This window comes from Temnothorax longispinosus, chromosome 3 (assembly GCF_030848805.1).
Source record: "Temnothorax longispinosus isolate EJ_2023e chromosome 3, Tlon_JGU_v1, whole genome shotgun sequence".
NCBI lineage: Eukaryota > Metazoa > Arthropoda > Insecta > Hymenoptera > Formicidae > Temnothorax > Temnothorax longispinosus.
Window position 1 is genome coordinate 15871227 of NC_092360.1, and position 20118 is coordinate 15891344.

General features: G+C 39.2%; 1 protein-coding gene and 1 long non-coding RNA gene across 2 annotated transcripts; one reads left to right on the top strand and one right to left on the bottom strand.

The window, feature by feature from the left end:
- Positions 1–1501: 1501 nt before the first annotated feature.
- LOC139810034 (interstitial collagenase-like) lies at positions 1502–2290 on the bottom strand. Its single transcript, XM_071773376.1, has one exon. It carries the CDS (start codon positions 2288–2290, stop codon positions 1502–1504), a length of 789 nt encoding a protein of 262 aa, XP_071629477.1.
- Positions 2291–7403: 5113 nt separating this feature from the next.
- Positions 7404–18836, top strand: LOC139810375 (uncharacterized). Its single transcript, XR_011731309.1, has 4 exons — positions 7404–7595; positions 7687–8164; positions 15807–15962; positions 18505–18836. It is a non-coding gene; the product is annotated as an uncharacterized lncRNA (long non-coding RNA).
- The last annotated feature ends 1282 nt before the right edge of the window (positions 18837–20118 follow it).

Genomic DNA, 20118 nt, shown 5'->3' on the forward strand with positions numbered 1-20118 from the left:
TTTTCCGTTTTTGAAGCACATCGGTGGTGGAGCGCGCTCGTTCTTTCCGCGCTGTAGATGGAACAACACCGCGCGTTTACGATCAATGAGTTCCTTCCACGTTTCAGGCGAGAGTGAGATCTCCTTGCCGCGACAATCTCCTATGACGATGTGTATGTAACACGGGAGTACGGCTGTGATACCGACGTCTATGAATTTGTACCCCGTCTTAGTTAATAGGTATCTTTTTTCCAGAATTCGCACCCGATGACGTTCGGCGTCACGTTTCGATGTACTGACGTCGTCGTTGCTGTGACTGAAAATAATATAAAAAAATTATTGTTATATCGTAGGCGAGCGATACGGGATCGTCGCGAACTCACCACATGTTTTTCCAGCAGTCGACGTTGCCCCGATTCGAAAACGGAGTCTCTAATTCCGTCGATTGCTCGTCGACTCTTCTTCTTCTTTTCGCGTTATCGACGCCGTTCTCGAGATCGTCGTCGGATTGGCGCTGTTCGAAATACGGGGCGTGTAACGTCGAACACATCTCTTTCTCTTTTTTTCTCCGTTGTCGCGGTGCAGTTGGCGGATCACGCGAGAATGAGTCGTTCGAGGAAAGTTGAGGCGAAATATATTTTAAGAAATAAATTACGATTCCCCCTCCTTTCAATAACATTCTCAGGAGTGACATGTAAAGAAGGGGATACGTCGAATCGTTCTATTCTTCCTCTTCTCTATTCGACGTCTCCCTCGCGTCAATTCGAACGAATCGACTCAATAGATCTCGCAGTTGCATCATCAGTCCCTGTCTCGGGCAGGTAATACCGAAGATCCCAAGATCAAATTTGCCGGATACCGTTACGGTTTTCGTAAATTTGTTGAATCTGTAGAATCGGTTTTTACTGATAAAGTACAGATTACCGTCGATGTATCGAAAGGCCGACGATACGCTGTGAGGAATTCCCGGAAATATCATGTCGATGTGGTAGTACTTAACGATATTCATCGAACAATCGTTTATCTCGCCCACAACATTATCGTCGTATATAACGAAGGTTCGTCCTTCGTTCGTGTTCAGCACGGCGTTGACCTTCCTGGCGGTATCGGGAATTCTGAGATCTGTGTAAGATCTCGGCCAAGTTGAAACTAGCGTTAGACGCGGATAAGTGATCATGTAGCTCATATTGCCCGCGAACAGCATGATATTGCCCGAGGGCGTCTGATACGCGGCCGTCAGACGCGTGAAATTCTTAGGAAGAAATTTCATGTAGTCCGTCAATAGCAAGGGTTTCTTGTACGTTTTCCCGTCTATATCGATTGACCACATGTATCGTTCGTGCGAGATGTACAATCGACCGTTTGTTATCAATACGGTATCCACGTTTTGCAAGGTGCACAGATCCATCTCGACGTCTTTCGTAGTCGTCGTTGCTATCGTCGTCGTCGTTGTGGTAGTCGTCGGTGTCGTCGTCGTTATTACTTTTGGAACTTTAGCGTTTTCTTTAGCGCCGTACAGGTGTTAAATGGAAAAAACGTCCTCTAGAGTAAGTTGAACGGCGAATGTCTTCTCAGGCACGAACGCGAACATCACCGAATCTTCGCGGAAGGTGTGCGGCAAGCCTAAAGCGTGACCGATCTCGTGCGTCAACGTCTGAAGTAAATTGTACGTCCCCGGGGGATTCTTAGTCAGCTGTATGTGCCACGTCTCCGCTTTGTCTACGTGCACCTCCGAGACGAAATTGGGGTCTCCGGTGGGAAAGAACGCGTGAGCGACATCTCCGTTAGGACCTCTGAACGCAGACGAACACGGTTTGTTTCGTCGGGAGTATAGCATCGCGTGACGCCCCTCACGAAACGATATCAAAATATCGGGATTTAGTGAATCGCGCTCGAACGTCAATGACGAATTCGCTGCCCACAGATCAAACGCGGCTCGGGTCGTTTTCAAGATTATGTCGTTGGCCAGATGAAAGTTCCATTTGAGATGTTTCCTCGGCCATTTGTCCGAAAGCGGAGCGAACGTGCGCTCCGAAATGTCCTCGACGCCGCATCGCGGTTTACCCATTTGATTCAGCGTCTCTTCGTTTAATTCGCCGTCGCCTGGTAGTCGATAGAATTCTTGAAACAGTGAGACGGCTCGATGTAACTCCTGCGTAGTGTTGTAGGACGATGAAAATCGCTGTGCACCGCTGTTATCCAGATACCCATATTTTTGCAGATAACTGATCGCAATCTCATTTTCACTCGATTTACAATTTACCGCGACGACGATAATAATCGCGCACGTAATTACGCGCGCGAGCGACATCGTCGAGAGATAACGATACGTTTCCCACCTCGACCCCTTGACCCTCGAGAAGCGATAAGCGTCACCGCCCGATCGAAGCGCGAGTGACCGACGTAACGAGCGATGCGTTCCTTTTTTTCAGCGATCGCGACGCGGGTGGGAGGTCTCGGTAAAGGTGTCAATTCGTGAAAGGCTGAAAATGAGCGTCGACAAGGCGAACGTGACGATTTCGCTTTGACGTTAGCGCCAATGATGAAGTTGAATTTGTATAATATCCACCCATGGGTGGATATTATATGGGACGATGCATCGTCCCAGTACAATGAAACATAGACTTTAAACAAAACATTATTAAGAAGTACATATTCACAATATATTATATATATATTTAAACGCAGCGTAATATCTTCAAGTAATAATATTTCATGATACATATATAAATACAAGATATTAATTCTGAAGATTCGGTATTTGATATCGCGACGCGGGTGAGAGGTCATTCGGAAATAGATATCGCTTACACGATTGGTGGGCAGAACGTCGCGCGCGTCTCGACATTCTGTAACGCTTTTTATTGTATTATAGAAATGAGACAGCCGTGTTGTAGTTAAGATAATGTATTTTTTTTCCTACATATTACTTTTTTTTTGTAGAGTAGTGGGTGGTTCCACTAGGGGCCCCTGACGGCTCGCGGTATGATGTACCTCTGTAATAAAAAAAAAAGTTGAATAAACGTGTATCTTGATAAAAGAATATAATAAGTCTTTTTTCAAAAAACATTATTAAGACGTACATATTCGCGATATATTTAAACGCCGCTCCGGCCGCTTTCATGTATGACGTTCCTCGTCTCCTTTGTAACCCTGGGAATCTTCCTCAAATCGTCCGCCGCTTGATCCAATAACTGACGCACTAATAGTCGCTTGCGATCCGTACGCGACAAAGTGGTCAGGATCTGAGATCGCAATTTCGCGTATTTCCACCAATCACGTCTCTCCTTGTTCGCGATATCCTTGATGTCGTAGACGTCCAGACGGATCAACTGTGATCCGATCTCCCCGGGCGACCTCACGGTAAGCATCCGTCGATCTTTCATCTTCGATATATGCTGCGGAATACGATCGAGATCGCGACCAGACTCCGTCAGGTCGAACAACGCGTCGAGCCAGCCGCCGCCGCTGCATCCTGCTTCCTCCTCCTCCTCGTCTCGCTTCTCCACGCTGTACGAATGATCCGTCGAAACCGCGGCAGGGATATCCCCTCCCGCACCGACGGGTAAACTTTTTGACGTATCTGTCGTGATAATTGATCCATTCGTAAAAGGTATCTTGTGTCATTAGATCACTCACTAATGATGAATACAACTTCGACAGAAGTCGATCACGAATGAAATTATACATTTCAGGAACAGGTAGGACTCTTAAAACCTTTCTTCAGCCACAATTTATGGAGCTCTGTCAGCACGCTCTTTATGTTGCTGCCCTCGCGCATACGACGTACGTCGCAATCGGTTCGATTCTGATTCATAGTCGTCAGGTACTTCGAGACGCTTGCGAGCAACAGTCTCAAATTCTGCGACGCCGAACATTCAGGTTCGCGCAGCAGATCGAGCAAAGCGAAACTGACCGACTCGATATCCGTCGAGGTGCGTTCGACTTCTACGACCTGATCCTCGAACGGCTCGTCCAACAACGACATTAGAGCCTCCTTATCTTTCATTTGACTCTCCATGGCACTATTTCTCTCCATACAGATGTACCGCGCAAACTACGAGCATCAACGTTCTCGCACCTTCACAAACTTCAAACTGACGATTGCGCGAGGATTCGCGTTGTCTCGCCCTTATCGCTCGGCGAATGTCAATAGGTCAGAATTCGCGTTCTTCCCGCGCTTATATAGCGCCCGATAACGATTCGACAGCGGATGTACGGGGTCAATAGGGCAGCAGATAACTCTGGAAATAGCTTTGAGAGATAACCGCGATCACGCAAACGGAGACGATCTCCGACGATGACGACGACGAAATGTCGCGTACGTTGCTGAAATTGTTTCTGTCCGTACGATTATTGCAATGTAGATTTTAGTGATTATTTTTAAAAATATAACCTTCGCAAACTTCAAACTGACGATATAATTGCGCGAGAAAATTCGCGTTGCCTCGCGCTTATTGCTCGACGGATGTCAATAGGGCAGCAGATAACTCTGGAAATAGCTTTGAGAGATAACCGCGATCACGCAAACGGAGACGATCTCCGACGACGACGACGAAATGTCGCGTACGTTGAAATTGTTTCTGTACGTACAATTATTGCAATGTAGATTTCAGTAGTTATTAAAATAGAAATAAACACGATGCGATCTAATATCTTGCATTTATATATGTATCCATGAAATATTATTATTACTTGCAAATATGTACTTCTTAATAATGTTTTGAAGATCTCAAATAACGTTGTCTGACAAAGGGTTAATAAATATTAAAATAGAAATAAACACGATGCGTGCGCGATTGAAAATATCGATGACGCGAAAGCGTCCGCAGTCCGCATTGCGAGTCGAGGCGCGAAAGATCTCCGACGACGACGACGACGATTGATTGCCGTGGGCCTTCGATCAATTACCGACGCACCGCCGTCGCGACGGGGGATCCATCCGCGGAGAGGCGCCTTGGTCGCGCGAGGGGAAATTCGGAGTGGCCCGCCCCCCCCCCCGCGCCGCGCGAAAGTGGCGGCGCCCCTCGCTGCCCCCCACTATCCCGGGTTAGAAAAGCAGCGGCGGGGCGGCCCCCGTCTGCCGACGCCATCCCCTCGCCCACCGCTTACGGCGGCCCCCACGCGTTCCGCTTTCTGCCCCCGACCCGCCGTCAAGTGCGCCCGGTTTCAAATCCCCTATAGTATGGCTACTAACAAAATTTTAAATTTTTTTTACCTGCACGATTGACGCAAGATTGTATCGAAAACTTTTTTTCTACTGTAAGACGTAAAAATGTTATTCCTAATGCACTTCAGTTTAAAATGAATTTAAAATTAATTACAGTGTCTCAATTTATGAAGAATGTTAGTAATAGCAGTTATGAAGAAGATGACAGAACATTTTTTTCTGATTTCTTTGATGTATTGACTGTAAACCACAATTCAGAAAGTTCCTTAATTGATAACTTTGTTTATAAAAACATTAATAATGATTTAAATACAACAGTAATTTCTTGGACTAAAACAGACTTAAATAAAATATATCAAATTGGTGGATATATACTTAGAAGTATTTTCAAAAATAATAAAATGTGTATTACATGTATTTCAGCTACTGGATCAATGAGAAGCAGTAATGCTTTTTATCATTTACTTACACGGCTTAGAGCTAGGCATAGCAATTCTCTATTTTTCCTTAATTCTGCGACATTGTGTTTCTTTTTACAGATGGAAAAAATATTCCGAGTTTTTCTTAAGTATAGCAAACATCAAAATAGTAGAGTTAAGTTAAAACATTTCTTTATTAAAAAATGTCAAAAAATTAAATATTTATTACCTAAGTTATACCTAATTTAAAAGAAAAAATAATATATGTAGATTTTATGTTTCGTATGAAAATTTCATCTCATAAATTACAACAAAATAAATCTGTAATTTTTGCAAGTAAAAGCATGGCAATGCATAATTTAATAAAATGAAATTTGTAATTTTAATTCATAATTTTCTTGATAGTATAAGATATCCTAGAAACATCCAGGATGTCTGAAGGATATCTTGAAGCATTTTTCAGGATGTCCAAGGACATATTTAGGATGCTTCTAGGATATTTTGTGCTATCTGGGTTTGTTTCATTATTTTTATGAACACCCCTATTATCAAACTTTCTTCAGTGCTATGGTCATAAACATTTAACATCTTTATAATTATCTAATTAATAAATCTAATATAAATATCCAATTAATTGAAAGTAATTTTAATGGTTTTTCTTTTTTAGATGGAGCTAACAAATAAATTCCGTTCAATCTTGCAAGAGTGAAAACATTGATTAATGGAATTTTTCAAATAAATACCTATTAATAACGATAATGTGATTTATTACTCAGACAGCACCATGTCCAAAATCGAGACATAAGACGTCTTTTAGCCATCTTTTCGTAAGACGTTTAAAAGATGTCTAAAAGATGTCTTACACGTCTTATGTCCCGTTTTTGGACATGTGTGCTGTCAGGGTCATTTACTGATTATATATTTCTCTTTCGTGTATCTTTACTATTTTTATAGTTCTTTACTTTTTTACTTTTTTTGTAGTTTACAGTGATTATAGATTGTACTTCAGAATTATAATCTTATTAGATATTGATTTTTACAATAAAGTTTACATTATTTTTAATATTATATGGAGCTCTTTGTTAACCAATCTATAACAAGTAAAATTATTTTTAATTTAAAAGTAATATTTTGTTAACAAATACAATAATAGCTCTGAAAATAGGTACATAATTATAGAAAGAATAATAAACATCCAAATAAAAGCTAAGCAAGCACTGTTAAATCATTTATTTAATACCGTTAATAAATGCAAAATACAAGTTATTAATAGAAAGATATTGCTGTTAACAAAATATTAATGCTGGATTTGTTATTTAAATTCTTTTTATGTTTTTATTTTTTATTGAAAAATGTCCAAAGTAGAACCGTGTAGATATTTGTATTTTATTTGAAATATTTTATAACTATACACACGAATATTATTTGCGCTCTTATTTATCTTCTTATAATTCCTTTAGTAATGTTTTATTATTTTTTTATCGCGTTTTGCTATTTTTATATTTAAAATAATATACACTTTTATGATATTTTAAACTGGTACACTTTAAATTTTGCCGCGTACAATCCTATTTTCTCCCAGTAAGCAAGAAACATCAAGAAACATTTTAACTACATTGCAGCAACGTTGTAACGTTAATGCAATATAGTTAAAATGTTTCTTGACGTTTCTTGCTTGCTGGGCTGTTTTGCATGCATATGGCGGCGTGTTGGCCAGTCTCTCTCTGGAGGGTTTCTAGTGCGTCCTATCTCACTCTCATCATGCGTTGGCAAACTCATGGAGCGCATGATCAACGAGCGATTGATTTGGTGGGCTGAAAAGGAAGAAAAATTTAGCTCGTCACAAAATGGTTTCAGGAGGGGAAAGTCTTGTGCCGATAATTTGGTCAGAATTACATCGGACATCCGAGCTGCGCTGAGTGCGGGCGAATATACTTTGGCTGCTTTCCTCGATGTCTCTTCGGCATACGACAGCGTGGAATTCCATATTATGCTGGATGGGCTGTTGGCGCTTAGCTGTCCTGCGGGTATCGTCAATTTTGTTCGCAATTGGCTATACCGAAGAAAAGTTCAATTTATCGTCAACTCTGGTGAGTTCGTGGATCGCTTTGTTTACAGGGGCCTCCCGCAAGGCGTCGTGCTTAGTCCGGCGTTGTATTCGCTTTTTACTCGGTCTCTCCGTGAGGATCTCCCAGCAGGAGTTGAAATGGTGGAGTTTGCGGATGACGTTGGTCTGTACGTTTCGGGCCATAATCGATGACGCAATCGACTCTTGCTTGAGCAAGCCGTAAACATCATTGCTGAGAAATTGAGACTTATCGGCCTTGATCTCGAACCCAAGAAAACGGTTTTGGTTGAATTCAACCAAACGGGCTTTGTCGACAAAAACCTGAGTATCAATATACAGGGATGCGACGTATTCAATTGCGACGGAGCCAAATTTCTCGGAGTTGGCTTGATAACAGCCTTAATTTTCATCGTCAGGTCCAGGAAGTTAAAGGCAAAGTTAACAGGACCAATTCTGTTATGAGATATCTGTGCAGGGTGTCAAAGGGCTTGGAAGTCAACACGGCCCTCATGCTCTACAAAAGTTTGGGTAGGTCTGTCACAGACTATGGCATTTTTACATACTTCCTTAGAGACTCGGGTGTAAGGGAGGGCGGTCAGGATTGCAGGTTAATTGATTAACGGGTCAACTCGATAAAACGCAATAATATTTATTGGAAAGATCCGCGCGTTACTCTTACTACTTGCTCGTACGCCGATTGTACAAGTAATCTCCTCAAACAGGGAGTGTCTCCCTCGCAAAACCTCACTACCAATCAGTGCACTCATGCATCAGCCAATCACAGCACATCTGCCACAGCCAATTACAGCACACATGCATCTACCAATCAGAATGCTCTAGGTGGCGCCAGGCGCGAGTGTATCTACGCGAGCGCTTCGCAAATCAAGCGCGGGAAATTCAAACGGGATTTACGGCCTCAATCGCCGTTTACACGGGATTTCAACTTAAGCTGGAAATGACTTAATATATGGGTATTTGCACTGCCCTGGGATTCAGGAACAGCACTCCCAATAACGTCCTGATAGCTGAAGCTAAAATTATGCTACTTAGAGATAGAGCGATTATGCTGGGGAGGAACTTCATTACTAAGGCCATAGCCTATAACAACAACGGTTTGTGTCTTAAATTTCAACGTACCTTGGACCGAGAGAATTATTGCCGTTTTCGTCTACCGACCTATAAACTGTCTATGCTATCTGAAATTTGGAGTAAATTGAGATTCAGGACTGGGATTAGACCCCATAGACAGTTTGAAATCTTTCAAGGCCCCTATAGCGCACATACTTTTAGACCTTGCGTGGATCTGGTTACTGACGAGTCGAGGAAGCATGAGCGATATCCAGATGAGGTGCTCATTCGTAACGTCATCAGGAAGCATGATCTGACTTCTCCTTTGGAAATTATCTACACAGATGGTTCTTTCGATGTGACGAGTCGCTCGACGGGTGCTAGCATTGTTATATCTGATCAAGAAATTGCATATAAGATTAGTCTCCCGGGCTTGTGTTCGTCGTATACTGCTGAGGCGTTCGCTATTAAGTCTGCTCTTCAACTTATGATTCAACAACATGAACACAGGAAGAAAGATATCGTCATTATATCTGACTGTAAATCTGCACTACAATCGATCTACAACAATCATATTAATGTTCATAAAAACCGGTACGTCACGGAGGCTAAACGCTATATTTTTTATTTAGAGACTATATTTGGAGACTGGCAAAAGAGTAATCCTGCTATAGATTCCGGCACGTTGGCATTGCTGGCAACGAGCTGGCGGACGAGCTAGCTAAGGAGGCGTCTCTGGAAAAGGCTGACCCTTCAATTGAGGTGCCGGTTGGTGATTTTAAGACGCAAAACAAAAGGGAGTCTTGGGAGGCGACCCAGACATCGATTGTGCGCGATTTTACGCACAAAGGAGCGTTTTATTTGGAGCATTTTTACGATAGACTGGCTACCAAACCGTGGTTCCATAAAATAAATTTAGAGAGATATTTCGTAACGTTATTCAATCGACTGAGGGCGAATCATTTTAATCTGGGCTCTTTATTAAAAAGAAAAGGATATGTGAAACAGGACAGATGTGACTGTGGATACGAGAAGGAGGATCTTTACCATGTATTATTGACATGTCGTAAAAATGGCAACTTAAGAATTGTTATGGACAATGAATTGAAAGAGGCAAAATTTTTTGCTAACATCGACCTGATGCGTATTATTAAATCCAATCAATGGAACGCTCTATATTATTTTTAAATTTCTCAAAAATATTGGCCAAGTTATTTAGAGGTTATATAAATGATATAGTGTTTTTTGTCCAAGTCTGTACGTGTGCATTTAATATATTGGCGAGGTTTTAGAGGTTATATAAGCGAGACAGAACTTTTGTCAGAGTCTGTGTGTGTGTACGCGGGCATTTAACATTCGATCGTCGGGAGTGTGCAATTGTATTTGCATAGTGTTGTTACTTTCTTTGGGTCTACACGGCTTGTGTCAATTACCTTCGGGTACAAGACACCATAATTCCTCACCCGAGGAATACAATCGATAAAACCCCCTGACAAATAGCATGTATTTACGTAGGCAGTGTCGAGGGAAGCCCGGTGTATCTCGTGTTGTTTGTGGATGACGGGTTGATTGCAGCTAGATCTCAGAACGTTCTTGAATCTGTAATCGGACATCTCAGTAGCGCATTTAAGATCACCTTAGGTGACTCAAGTATGTTTGTCGGAGTGCAAATTGAGCGTGATAGGGCAAGAAAGTCGATCTTCCTGCATCAGAGTGCATGCTAGGCGGGTGATTGAAAGATTCCGAATGAGTGAGACAAAAGCGGTCAGCGTTCCGTCGGACCCGCATGCGGTGCGTTCGCATCCGGTGAATGAAGGAGAGAGAGAGTGCGAAAGCGTGCCGTACCGTGAAGCCGGAGGCTCACTCATGTTTCTACTCATCGTATCGCGGACATTGCGTACTCGGTTAACTCCGTGAGCAAATACTTGAATAAACATAACGACAAACACTGAAGGGCTGTAAAGCGTATCATTGCGTATCTTATTGGCACGAGCGAATACGGAGTAGAGTTTCGCGGCGGTGGGGGCTCGTTAAAGATAGTTTGCTATTCGAACGCGGACTACGCGAGCGACATGTACCACCGAGGCGGAGTACGTGGCAGCAGCGGCTGCGGCCAGAGAAACGATATTATATCCGCGAAAAGGCAGAGGCGAACGAAATAGCGGTAAAACATGTTCCTTCCGAGGATCAAGAGGCTGATATTTTTACCAAGGCGTTGCCAAGAGAGCGTTTTCGCAGGATGCGTGAGAGTATGGGTGTGATTAAACACGCTTAAACAGTGGGAGCATTAATGTAGTTTTACGCGTGTTCGCTTCCGTAGGTAAAGTAGCATGCAAATATGCCGAAGTCTCTAGCGTCGACAGAGGCTGATCGAGCGACGATCTACGCAAACAGAGCAGTAGCTCTAATGCAGTCATTGAAAGCGGCTAGTCACGTATATAAGCGTTGTATCTTTATCAAATATACAGTGCCTTCCGAAAGTTTGGGGCTACCTAAATAATTTGTGAACGGTTTGAAATATAGGATTGAAATTTATAGGGATACAATGGGATTACAAAGTCTATTATTTAACCACAAAAACACCCACCTCCACACCCCCGGGGGACGGGGGGATGGGGGAGCCAAAAAATCTTCAATGGCATGTGGAGTTGAGTAAAGGCTTGTTCGAAAGGGATGTCAGCAGAGATAAGAACCCCACGGTTCGTCACTCCCACACACACACACACACACACACACACACACACACACACACACACACACACACACACACACACACACACACACAGCAGAGAGGTTTTGGAGTCGTTAACTACCGCGGAAGTGACGAACCGTGGGGTCTTTATCTCTGCTGACTGCTATGTTCAAATAATCATAACTCCGCGAAAAAAAATCGTACAGATCTCGGCGACATCGCGTTGTTTTTGTTTCGGAAATCCCTTTCGAACGAGCCTTTACTCAACCCCATATGCCATTTAAGATTTTTTGGCTCCTCCATTTTCCTGTCCCCCAGGGGTGTGGAGGTGGGTATTTTTGTGGTTAAATAATAGACTTTGCGATCCCATTGTATCCCTATAAATTTCAATCCTATATTTCAAACCGTTCACAAATTATGTAGGTGGCCCTGAACTTTTGGAAGGCACTGTATATCAAGTGTGTTAATTTGCAATCAACAACTCGGCGTAGAGTACTTTCATTATTCCTGACTCCTCTCCTTACATTCGTTAGCGTCAACACTAACCATTATAGTTGGGGAAGTTCCCCCGGAAGCTTCGGCGGGGGAGCAGGTCGGTACAGGTGAAGGATGAGAGAGGGTGGAAAAAAAGAGGTGTGAGAGGAGGTAGAGACACATGGAGGAAGATACGTGTAGAGGAGTGTAAGAGGAGCGTGAGGAAGTGGAGGAGAAGCCGAGGAAGGAAAGATGGTACAGATATTGGAAAGTGAAAAAAAGCAAAGAGAGGTTAGGAAGCATGGCGAGGTTTCGAGGCAGAGAGTGAGAAAGAGAGGAGCCCGGAAAGTGAGAGAAGGTAGAGAAGAAGAGAGAAAGAAGGAGAGGAAGGAAGGACTACCCTGACGAACCGAGGTGGAGGCGTAAGCAGCTGGAGAGAATAAAGCAGGCTTAATGTGCCGCACTGGCTAGCGGAACGAGACGGTAGGCAGACAGAGTCGGCAAGGAAAAGAGGTATCATGCCGGCGGCGCGGGAGAGATCAATTAAGATGGAGAGAAGCAGCGAGCCGAGGGAAGCGGTGGATGCAATAGATCGATTGAGTGAGTCGATAAGGAGGGAAAAGCGGGGCTGCTAGATCGATAGGAGGATTAATGGAAAAGAGCGGTAGAGGGACACGAGTGCGGAGCAACGACCGAGGCAGGACACGTACCATTAGAGTGTGTAAACGGGAGGCGTAAGTACGTGTTGGTGAACGAGGAATAGAAGTAGAAAAGCGGAGGAGAGTAAGAACATAATCCAAAGGGAAAAAGAAAGGAAAGAGGTGGAAAGAAGGATGGAATGCAGAGGAAAAATCATAATAGAAAAGGAGGCGTTAGAAAAGATAGTAGAAGGGAAAGTATGGGAGATGATAAAGGAGTTTAAGGAAGATGGCAAGAGAAAAGATGAGGAGATAAAGGAATTAAAGGAGAAGGCAGAAAGATTAGAAAAAAAGTTATATAGGTTGGAACAAGGCGCAGGCAAGAGGAAGAGGGAGGACAGCGAAGAGAGTAGAGGTAAGTTTGGTAGGAAGAAATGGTGGGCAGAAGAATATGAAATGAACGACGACGAGAAAAGAAAGAAGAACGTGATTATAAGGATTGAGAAGGAGAGATGGAGGGGAAAGGAATCAAATTAGGAGAAAGTGAAGGAATTGTTTTTGGACGGATTAAAGGTAAAGATAGAAGTGAAAGAGGTAAGCGTGACAGGTCAGAAAGAAGAGTGGGTGACGATAATAATAAAGATGGGATGTGAACAGGATAAGTGGAGGGTATTAGACGCAAGGAGAAAGGAAGGGAACAGATTAAGGGTGAAAATGGATGAGGATAAATCGGTAGAAACGAGAATAAGAGAAAGAGAGAAGAAAGAAAGAAGAAAAGAAAGAAGAAAGGAGGAAAGCGAGAGACCAAAGAGGTCCACGGAGGACGAGATTGCGAGAAGAATAGAGGAGAGTCTGTTAATGGACACGGACGAGAAAGAAGACGATAGGAAGAAAAAAGAGTAAGAGGAACGTAGGATAGAAAAGAGAGAGGCAGGGAGATAGAGAAGGAAGCGTTAAGAGAAAGGGAGGGGAGGAGGAGAAGGAAATAAGTTTGTAGGATTAACCTTCAGTTACCTTACGTTTTCACACCCCGATTTACCTCACATGGGTCTGAGAGACTTTGGCGTTTTCTCCAGCTTGTATCTTATTTAAGACAAATGCATCAATTTGACGTCTTTTTTTTTAATCGATACATCTTTTAAAGATCTACAAGACTGTGTAGGTTAGATTATTCCAAATTAAAAAATGTAAATGTTATTTAATAAAAAAGTAAGCGTGTTTTTCTGAAAAAACGAAAAAATTTGCTTTTTTTCAAATTGACGTAGTACTGACTAAAAAAAAGATAACAAAGGTTTTATAATACATAATTCGATAATTGTAAAACTTGCGACCTTGGGCATGAAATATAAACATGTAGAAGAATGACAAAATATTTTTCAAAAAGTTTCATATGACTAATACAAAATGGTGTCTATGGAGAGGTAAAAATTCATGTTTTTTTGTATAAAATCGGTAAAAATGTTGAATAAATGCAATAAAAATGCATGAAAGAATACTTTATTTATTAAAAATACACATGAAAAAAAAATTATATTACGACGCGCAAGTGCTGCATATTTTTGCATCATGTTCGTTACACATGAGATTGTATCACATTGGCCGTTGACCGAGTGCAAGACCTTGTATCCAGTTCTGTGTAATAATAATAATAATATTTATAATGAAAAAATGAAACAATTTCGGTTAAAAAAGTTTTGTAAATATTTACTAGTAGAATTTACTTGAGAATGTCGTAGCTGCCGTAAAATTAATATCTTGACGCTAAGCTACTAGATATTATTTGATTCTGTAAACTAATAAAATCCAATGTTTTACTATTTATACAACACAGAATATTTTTTCTATCATTATATTGCATAAATACACTGTTTTTAATAAGATTTACTTATATAAGTAAATACTTGTATTTTGACAAAAATTGTTTTGTTACAATATTACTTCATCTGGGTCTAAGTGACCCCACCGTCCCACTTGTTATTTTCTGTCACGGCTGCTTCGACCGGACTGATGGCGTTTTTGATTTGCTACTCGACCCGACTCGGGTCTCATCAATGGACGTGGAATACATACTGAGATATTTAAGGTGTGTCATTTTGGAGCAACTTTTTTTTTATTTCACGAATAGCATATATACTTGCAGGAAGGTAAAATAATATACCTGTTAAGATTTTAGCCCTAAATATTAATATTAACAGGTCGCTCATCGCGATTTTTTATTTTTTATTTAGTAAGATAAAAAAAATTTTATAACTGTCTAACAAACAGTAATACAGCATTGCGCCACATAGATTTTCTGTAGTAAATTTATCGCTCTACAAAAAAGATCTCTTATCACTTTTTTTATAAATTCAACCGTTCAAAAGATATTCAAAGTTAAAGTTTGACAAATTTTATAAAAATTGTTTTTGCTTCTTATGAATGTTGTATCATATCGACTATCAAAAATTATGAAATAATCAATACATATTTTTGTAGAAAATTTAACGATCTACAAAAAAGGTCTCTTATGTTTTTTTCATAAATATAACCATTTAGACGATATTAAAATTTATACTTTGAACTTTAAACCTTAATATCGTCTAAATGGTTATATTTATGAAAAAAACATAAGAGACCTTTTTTGTAGATCGTTAAATTTTCTACAAAAATATGTATTGATTATTTCATAATTTTTGATAGTCGATATGATACAACATTTATAAGCAAAAACAATTTTTATAAAATTTATCAAACTTTAACTTTGAATATCTTTTGAACGGTTAAATTTATGAAAAAATGATAAGAGATCTTTTTTGTAGAGCGGTAAATTTACTACAGAAAATGTATGTGGCGCAATGCTGTATTACTGTTTGTTAGATAGTTATAAAATTTTTTCTATCTTACTAAATAAAAAATAAAAAAATCGCGATGAGCGACCTGTTAATATTAATATTAAGGGCTAAAATTTTAACAGGTATCTTATTTTATTTTCCTGCAAGTATATATGCTATTAAATAAAAAATGTGTAAAATGAAAAAAAAAGTTGCTCCAAAATGACACACCCTAATAGATATGTATGTATTCCACGTCAATGATGCTAGAGTCCTGTATACATGATGCTACCCGAGTCGGTTTGAGTCGCAAATCGAAAACTCCATGAGTCTCGCAAGTGGCCAGGCTAGTGCTAGAACCTTCAAACTTTTTTCCCCTCCGGGTCCGGAGTCCCCACCACTGTGCGTTCAAAAAGGGCGCAAGTTTTAAACACGTCTTGGGTCATTTAGACCCACTTGAGGTAACTTGAGGGACTGTTTATTTTCAGAGTGAAGGTAGAATAAGAAAGAAGGAAGGCGTCAAACACGAGGAGGGAGAGAATCGGAGAGAGAAGGAAAGAGCAGCGATGAAAAGAAGGGAATCAAACAAAACGCCATTCGAAAAGGAACGATGGAGATCGAGTAGATTGGATTGGATGAAGATGGTTAGAAAATAATGAACGTGTTTGTAAATTGAATGTGTTTGTAAAGGGTTGGGTACGTCCCTGCAAAACGCCATGTGTGTTGGATATAGCAGAATATCATATAAGTTTGCTTGCAAAGGTTTTTGGGAATGTTTTTACTGAAAAAAACGCCTTTCCAACCCCGGAAGAGGAAAGAAATTAAGATGATTGATTGATTGATTGAACTAAACATTATAGTTCAATTAATTAATTCTTGATTAAAGAAACTAAATAAATTGTTGAAACAACTAATGCTTAGTTAACTAACTAAAATGTTAAGTTGAACGTATCGGACTAAATATTTTTTGGGATTAACAATTTTTTTTCTTCCTTGAATGGGAACACAAAAATATGTACCACTTGAGTTTTATTTTTTAAAAGTAGTTGCACAACAATTATTTTTCAAAGCAATATATATATATATATATTCTCTTTGCAATTGGCGCATTTAAAGATTTTACATCTTTTTTCGAAATACATGTCACTTGAGTTGAGTTTGGTAACATAATTTTGTGATATAATAATTTTGTAATAATATAATTTTGTTAAGGAAAAATAAAGCTATACTTAGGTTGGATTTTTGAATTTATAAAATACATTGCGTGTACTTGGCGCCTTTTATTACCTTTTTTGAAAAAAGTAATTTTGTATATACTGATGTATTCTACTTCTACAATTAATATATAAATATATTACAAACGTTAACGTATCAATCGTAGTGAAATCATTTAAACCTATTATAAGAAGAAAATTATGAAGATTATAAAATTTAGCTTAAGATTCTTGCTACTGATACGGTACAAAGCACAACGTTACGAGAACCGGATGGACGCCAAATTAATTTAACGATGTGGCTCTGGGAAACACGTTATGTCTCATAATATTTTTTGTTATTTCAGAGCGAAGAAAATTACGAGACGCCGCGTTCCCTAAAGAGCTGCATTACGATACTTTTTTTATTCAAGCGAGAGAACGACACGCACGTTTTGGAGCACGAAACTTCGGCGAGGACCGATGCGTTTCCAGACTATCTCTAATTTTATCGTCATGGTCAGACCGGATTACATAAATTATATATGCTCTCATAAATTTCACGTTTTATAACTGGTTAACTTTCGAGAAAAAAGGGGAAAAAATGAGCTTTATATATGCTGATTCCGACACGTTCCACTCTGTGTACACTTTTATCTGCGTCACGTTTGTTTGCTTGCACAAAACTTTACATCAAAAAAGCCAATTTTCTGCGCGCAAAACTGAATCAGAAACATAATATATATGTATAATTTTATTATTTTTCAATGTCAGCATGTGTAATCCTTTTTTCAATCGTATCGAAAATGCAATTGCCATAACAGCGGGGGTAACTATCAGTGCGCGAGAAAAATCTATTTCCGCAAGATGCGCTTCATTTCGCAGAAAATAATAACAGGGATAAAAATAAGGAAATCGTAGTTTGATCCGAGACGAATAGAACGTTTTGTCGATAAACTAAGTTATCGTTATTTATCGATGGCTATTCGCGACGTGATATCGTTAAGTGCTCAAATGCAAATGCTTCTTATATTCCACACTTTTCATAATCCGCACACAACCGCAAAAATTCAATGCAGTTCGAAGTGTATGTCCCGCAGGGATAGCTAATCCGCACAGCTATTTGAACTTGTTAGTGAACCCACAGTCTCGAGCTTAATTACTACACTACGAACAATCACATATATTTATATAGCCCATTATATATGCTTATTAATATTATACATACATACGCTTTTGTTAGTAATAACATAATAAATAATTGAATAAAAAGTAAAGAATAAAAGTAACAAGACTCCATTTCTATTTGATATAAATATAAAGCAAAATAGCGCGAATTAAAGTTTACTTTTATTCAAAGCATAATTTATCAAAGAATCAAGTTTGTGAAAATCTCTATATAAAAGTGAATAGTTTTCAAAATCTACCGTTAATGAATTGTTGCTTTACACAAAAAAATTCAAGCAATTTTTTAAATGTGAAAATTGATCGATCAGGGGCGTAGCTACCGCCGTATCAGCCGTATCAATGATATGGGGCCCCCGGACTACAGGGGCCCCGACGCGACGTGTGTAAGCAAAAATTCGTAAAATGTTATCCACAATCTCACTCAAACTCTTAGGCCGTACGCTAAACTTCCCGGCCAAAAAATACCATATCTAATCATACAAGATCATATATGGATTCACATACATAATCATACATTGCTGCGCAGTCATGATCGTATATGAACAAATATAATCATGTATGAACATAACATATATAATCACTTGTGTGTGGTTCTTATGTATGTATTCAACCGAACAATTTTCGCAAAGTTTTTTGTGATTGTTTTATTATTTTTCTTAATTATTTTTTTATATACAATAGCCGTTATACAATTCGTTACGCCGTTATACAATATACAATTAGTTTTATTATTTTTTTATATACAATATAAATTTTATTTTTGAAAGCTGGATTAAATTACAATTAATACAAAATTAATTTTAAGAAGGAAACGGGCGCCCAAAAGTTGGCAACACTGGACGTCTCAGATTTCCCGCGACGCGCGTCAGCAGACATCAGTCAGTCAGTCATGTCAGTCATTACGGGATTTCCTCTGTTTAGGTGAATGAGAACAATCTATACGCGTTTATTTCAATCTGTACACGCGATTCATAACGTTCAAACGTTGTAAATCTTGTGATTATTTGTTCGTTAATAAGTTTAACCCTTCGCCCGCATAAAAAAGTATAAAGTTTTTATTGGTATAATTTATTTGCCTTAAACATATTAAATAGTACTCAACAAATTAAGTTTTCCTTATACCGAAGTTATCCTATGTTCTTTATGCTCATAAGAATGGATTAGAATATTTTATATAATTTTAATTTTTTTTAATAAATTAATTGTGTAATTTAGAATTTAGTGATTAATAAGATATACTAAATGTTTTTTATAATTACGTTTTCATTTATATGAATAGAATAAATGAATATATATCAGTAATCAGTTTTTTGTTTAGTACTTTTTACTGTTTTAAAATCTTTAATATTTTTAAATATTTTATAAAAAATGGTTATATTGCATTTAATTTACAATTAAAAATGTAATATTCTTATTAATATATACATACATAATTATATAATTACATAATATGTAATTATATTTGTATACTTTGTATACTTTCTATTATATTGAGTGAATTTTGTTGGCATAAAATTGAAATCGCGCGACTCGTTATTGTAGGAATAATGCATGCAAGTGATCAAGATCAACCGTCGATCTCGTCCGTATGTTCGTAATTCGCGAACGATTCCTGATGTTGGCGAGACGGAGAAAGGCGGGCTTTTTTCGGCTGCGCGTCTGGCCGTGACCCGTTTCGCATTACATAAGCAAGCGAATCGCCGCTGCTTTGGCCTCGAAGTCACGGCGAGGGACCAGCGCCGAGCGATCCGGACGGGTGGGCTGACGTCGGGTGAACACCCAGACAAGGTCAGATCCGAGCAGGATGCACAGCTATGCAGCCCGATGGGATGCGCTGTGCGTATAATCTTTTCTTTTTTTTTCGCTGGCCTCCCTGTCGGGGAACAAGTCTTTGTTCGAAGAAAGGACGCTCGAAGGCTGTCGGAAAGTGACCAGGTAAATCAGAGCATTACATGGTTATCACTATTGCTAAGAATACTGTATTTGGCCATTTCATTGATTTGTATCAAATAATAGAGCAATCAGTTATAATTCCTGGCAAAATGATGAATCTGAAATAATATAACACTGTTTCGTTAGACTTTTAATTCAGTAGCAAAAATTAATGCTAAGTAATGAGATCTGACAGCTTTTTTAAATAAAACGTCTTTGTTTAATATGATACACTTATTATAGTTTATATAGGACAAGCATTTCATATTCCCGACATGCTTTAAGTCATAGTTGTAGTAAAAATATGCAAGTATACTCTCGATTTCTTAATTTCATATGTTTAGATTACTTGCACAATAAATCTGATTGCTATTTTTTATCTCCTTTTATTTATTTTCCCTTTAATATATTTTTTTTTATTTTAAAACTTATTAACATATTAGGATTGCAGAATAAATTGTAACAAATACATTTTTAAATAAATTTG

Coding starts and splice junctions, on each gene's coding strand:
- LOC139810034 (XM_071773376.1), bottom strand. CDS start 2,290: ATGTCGCTCGCGCGCGTAATTACGTGCGCGATTATTATCGTCGTCGCG.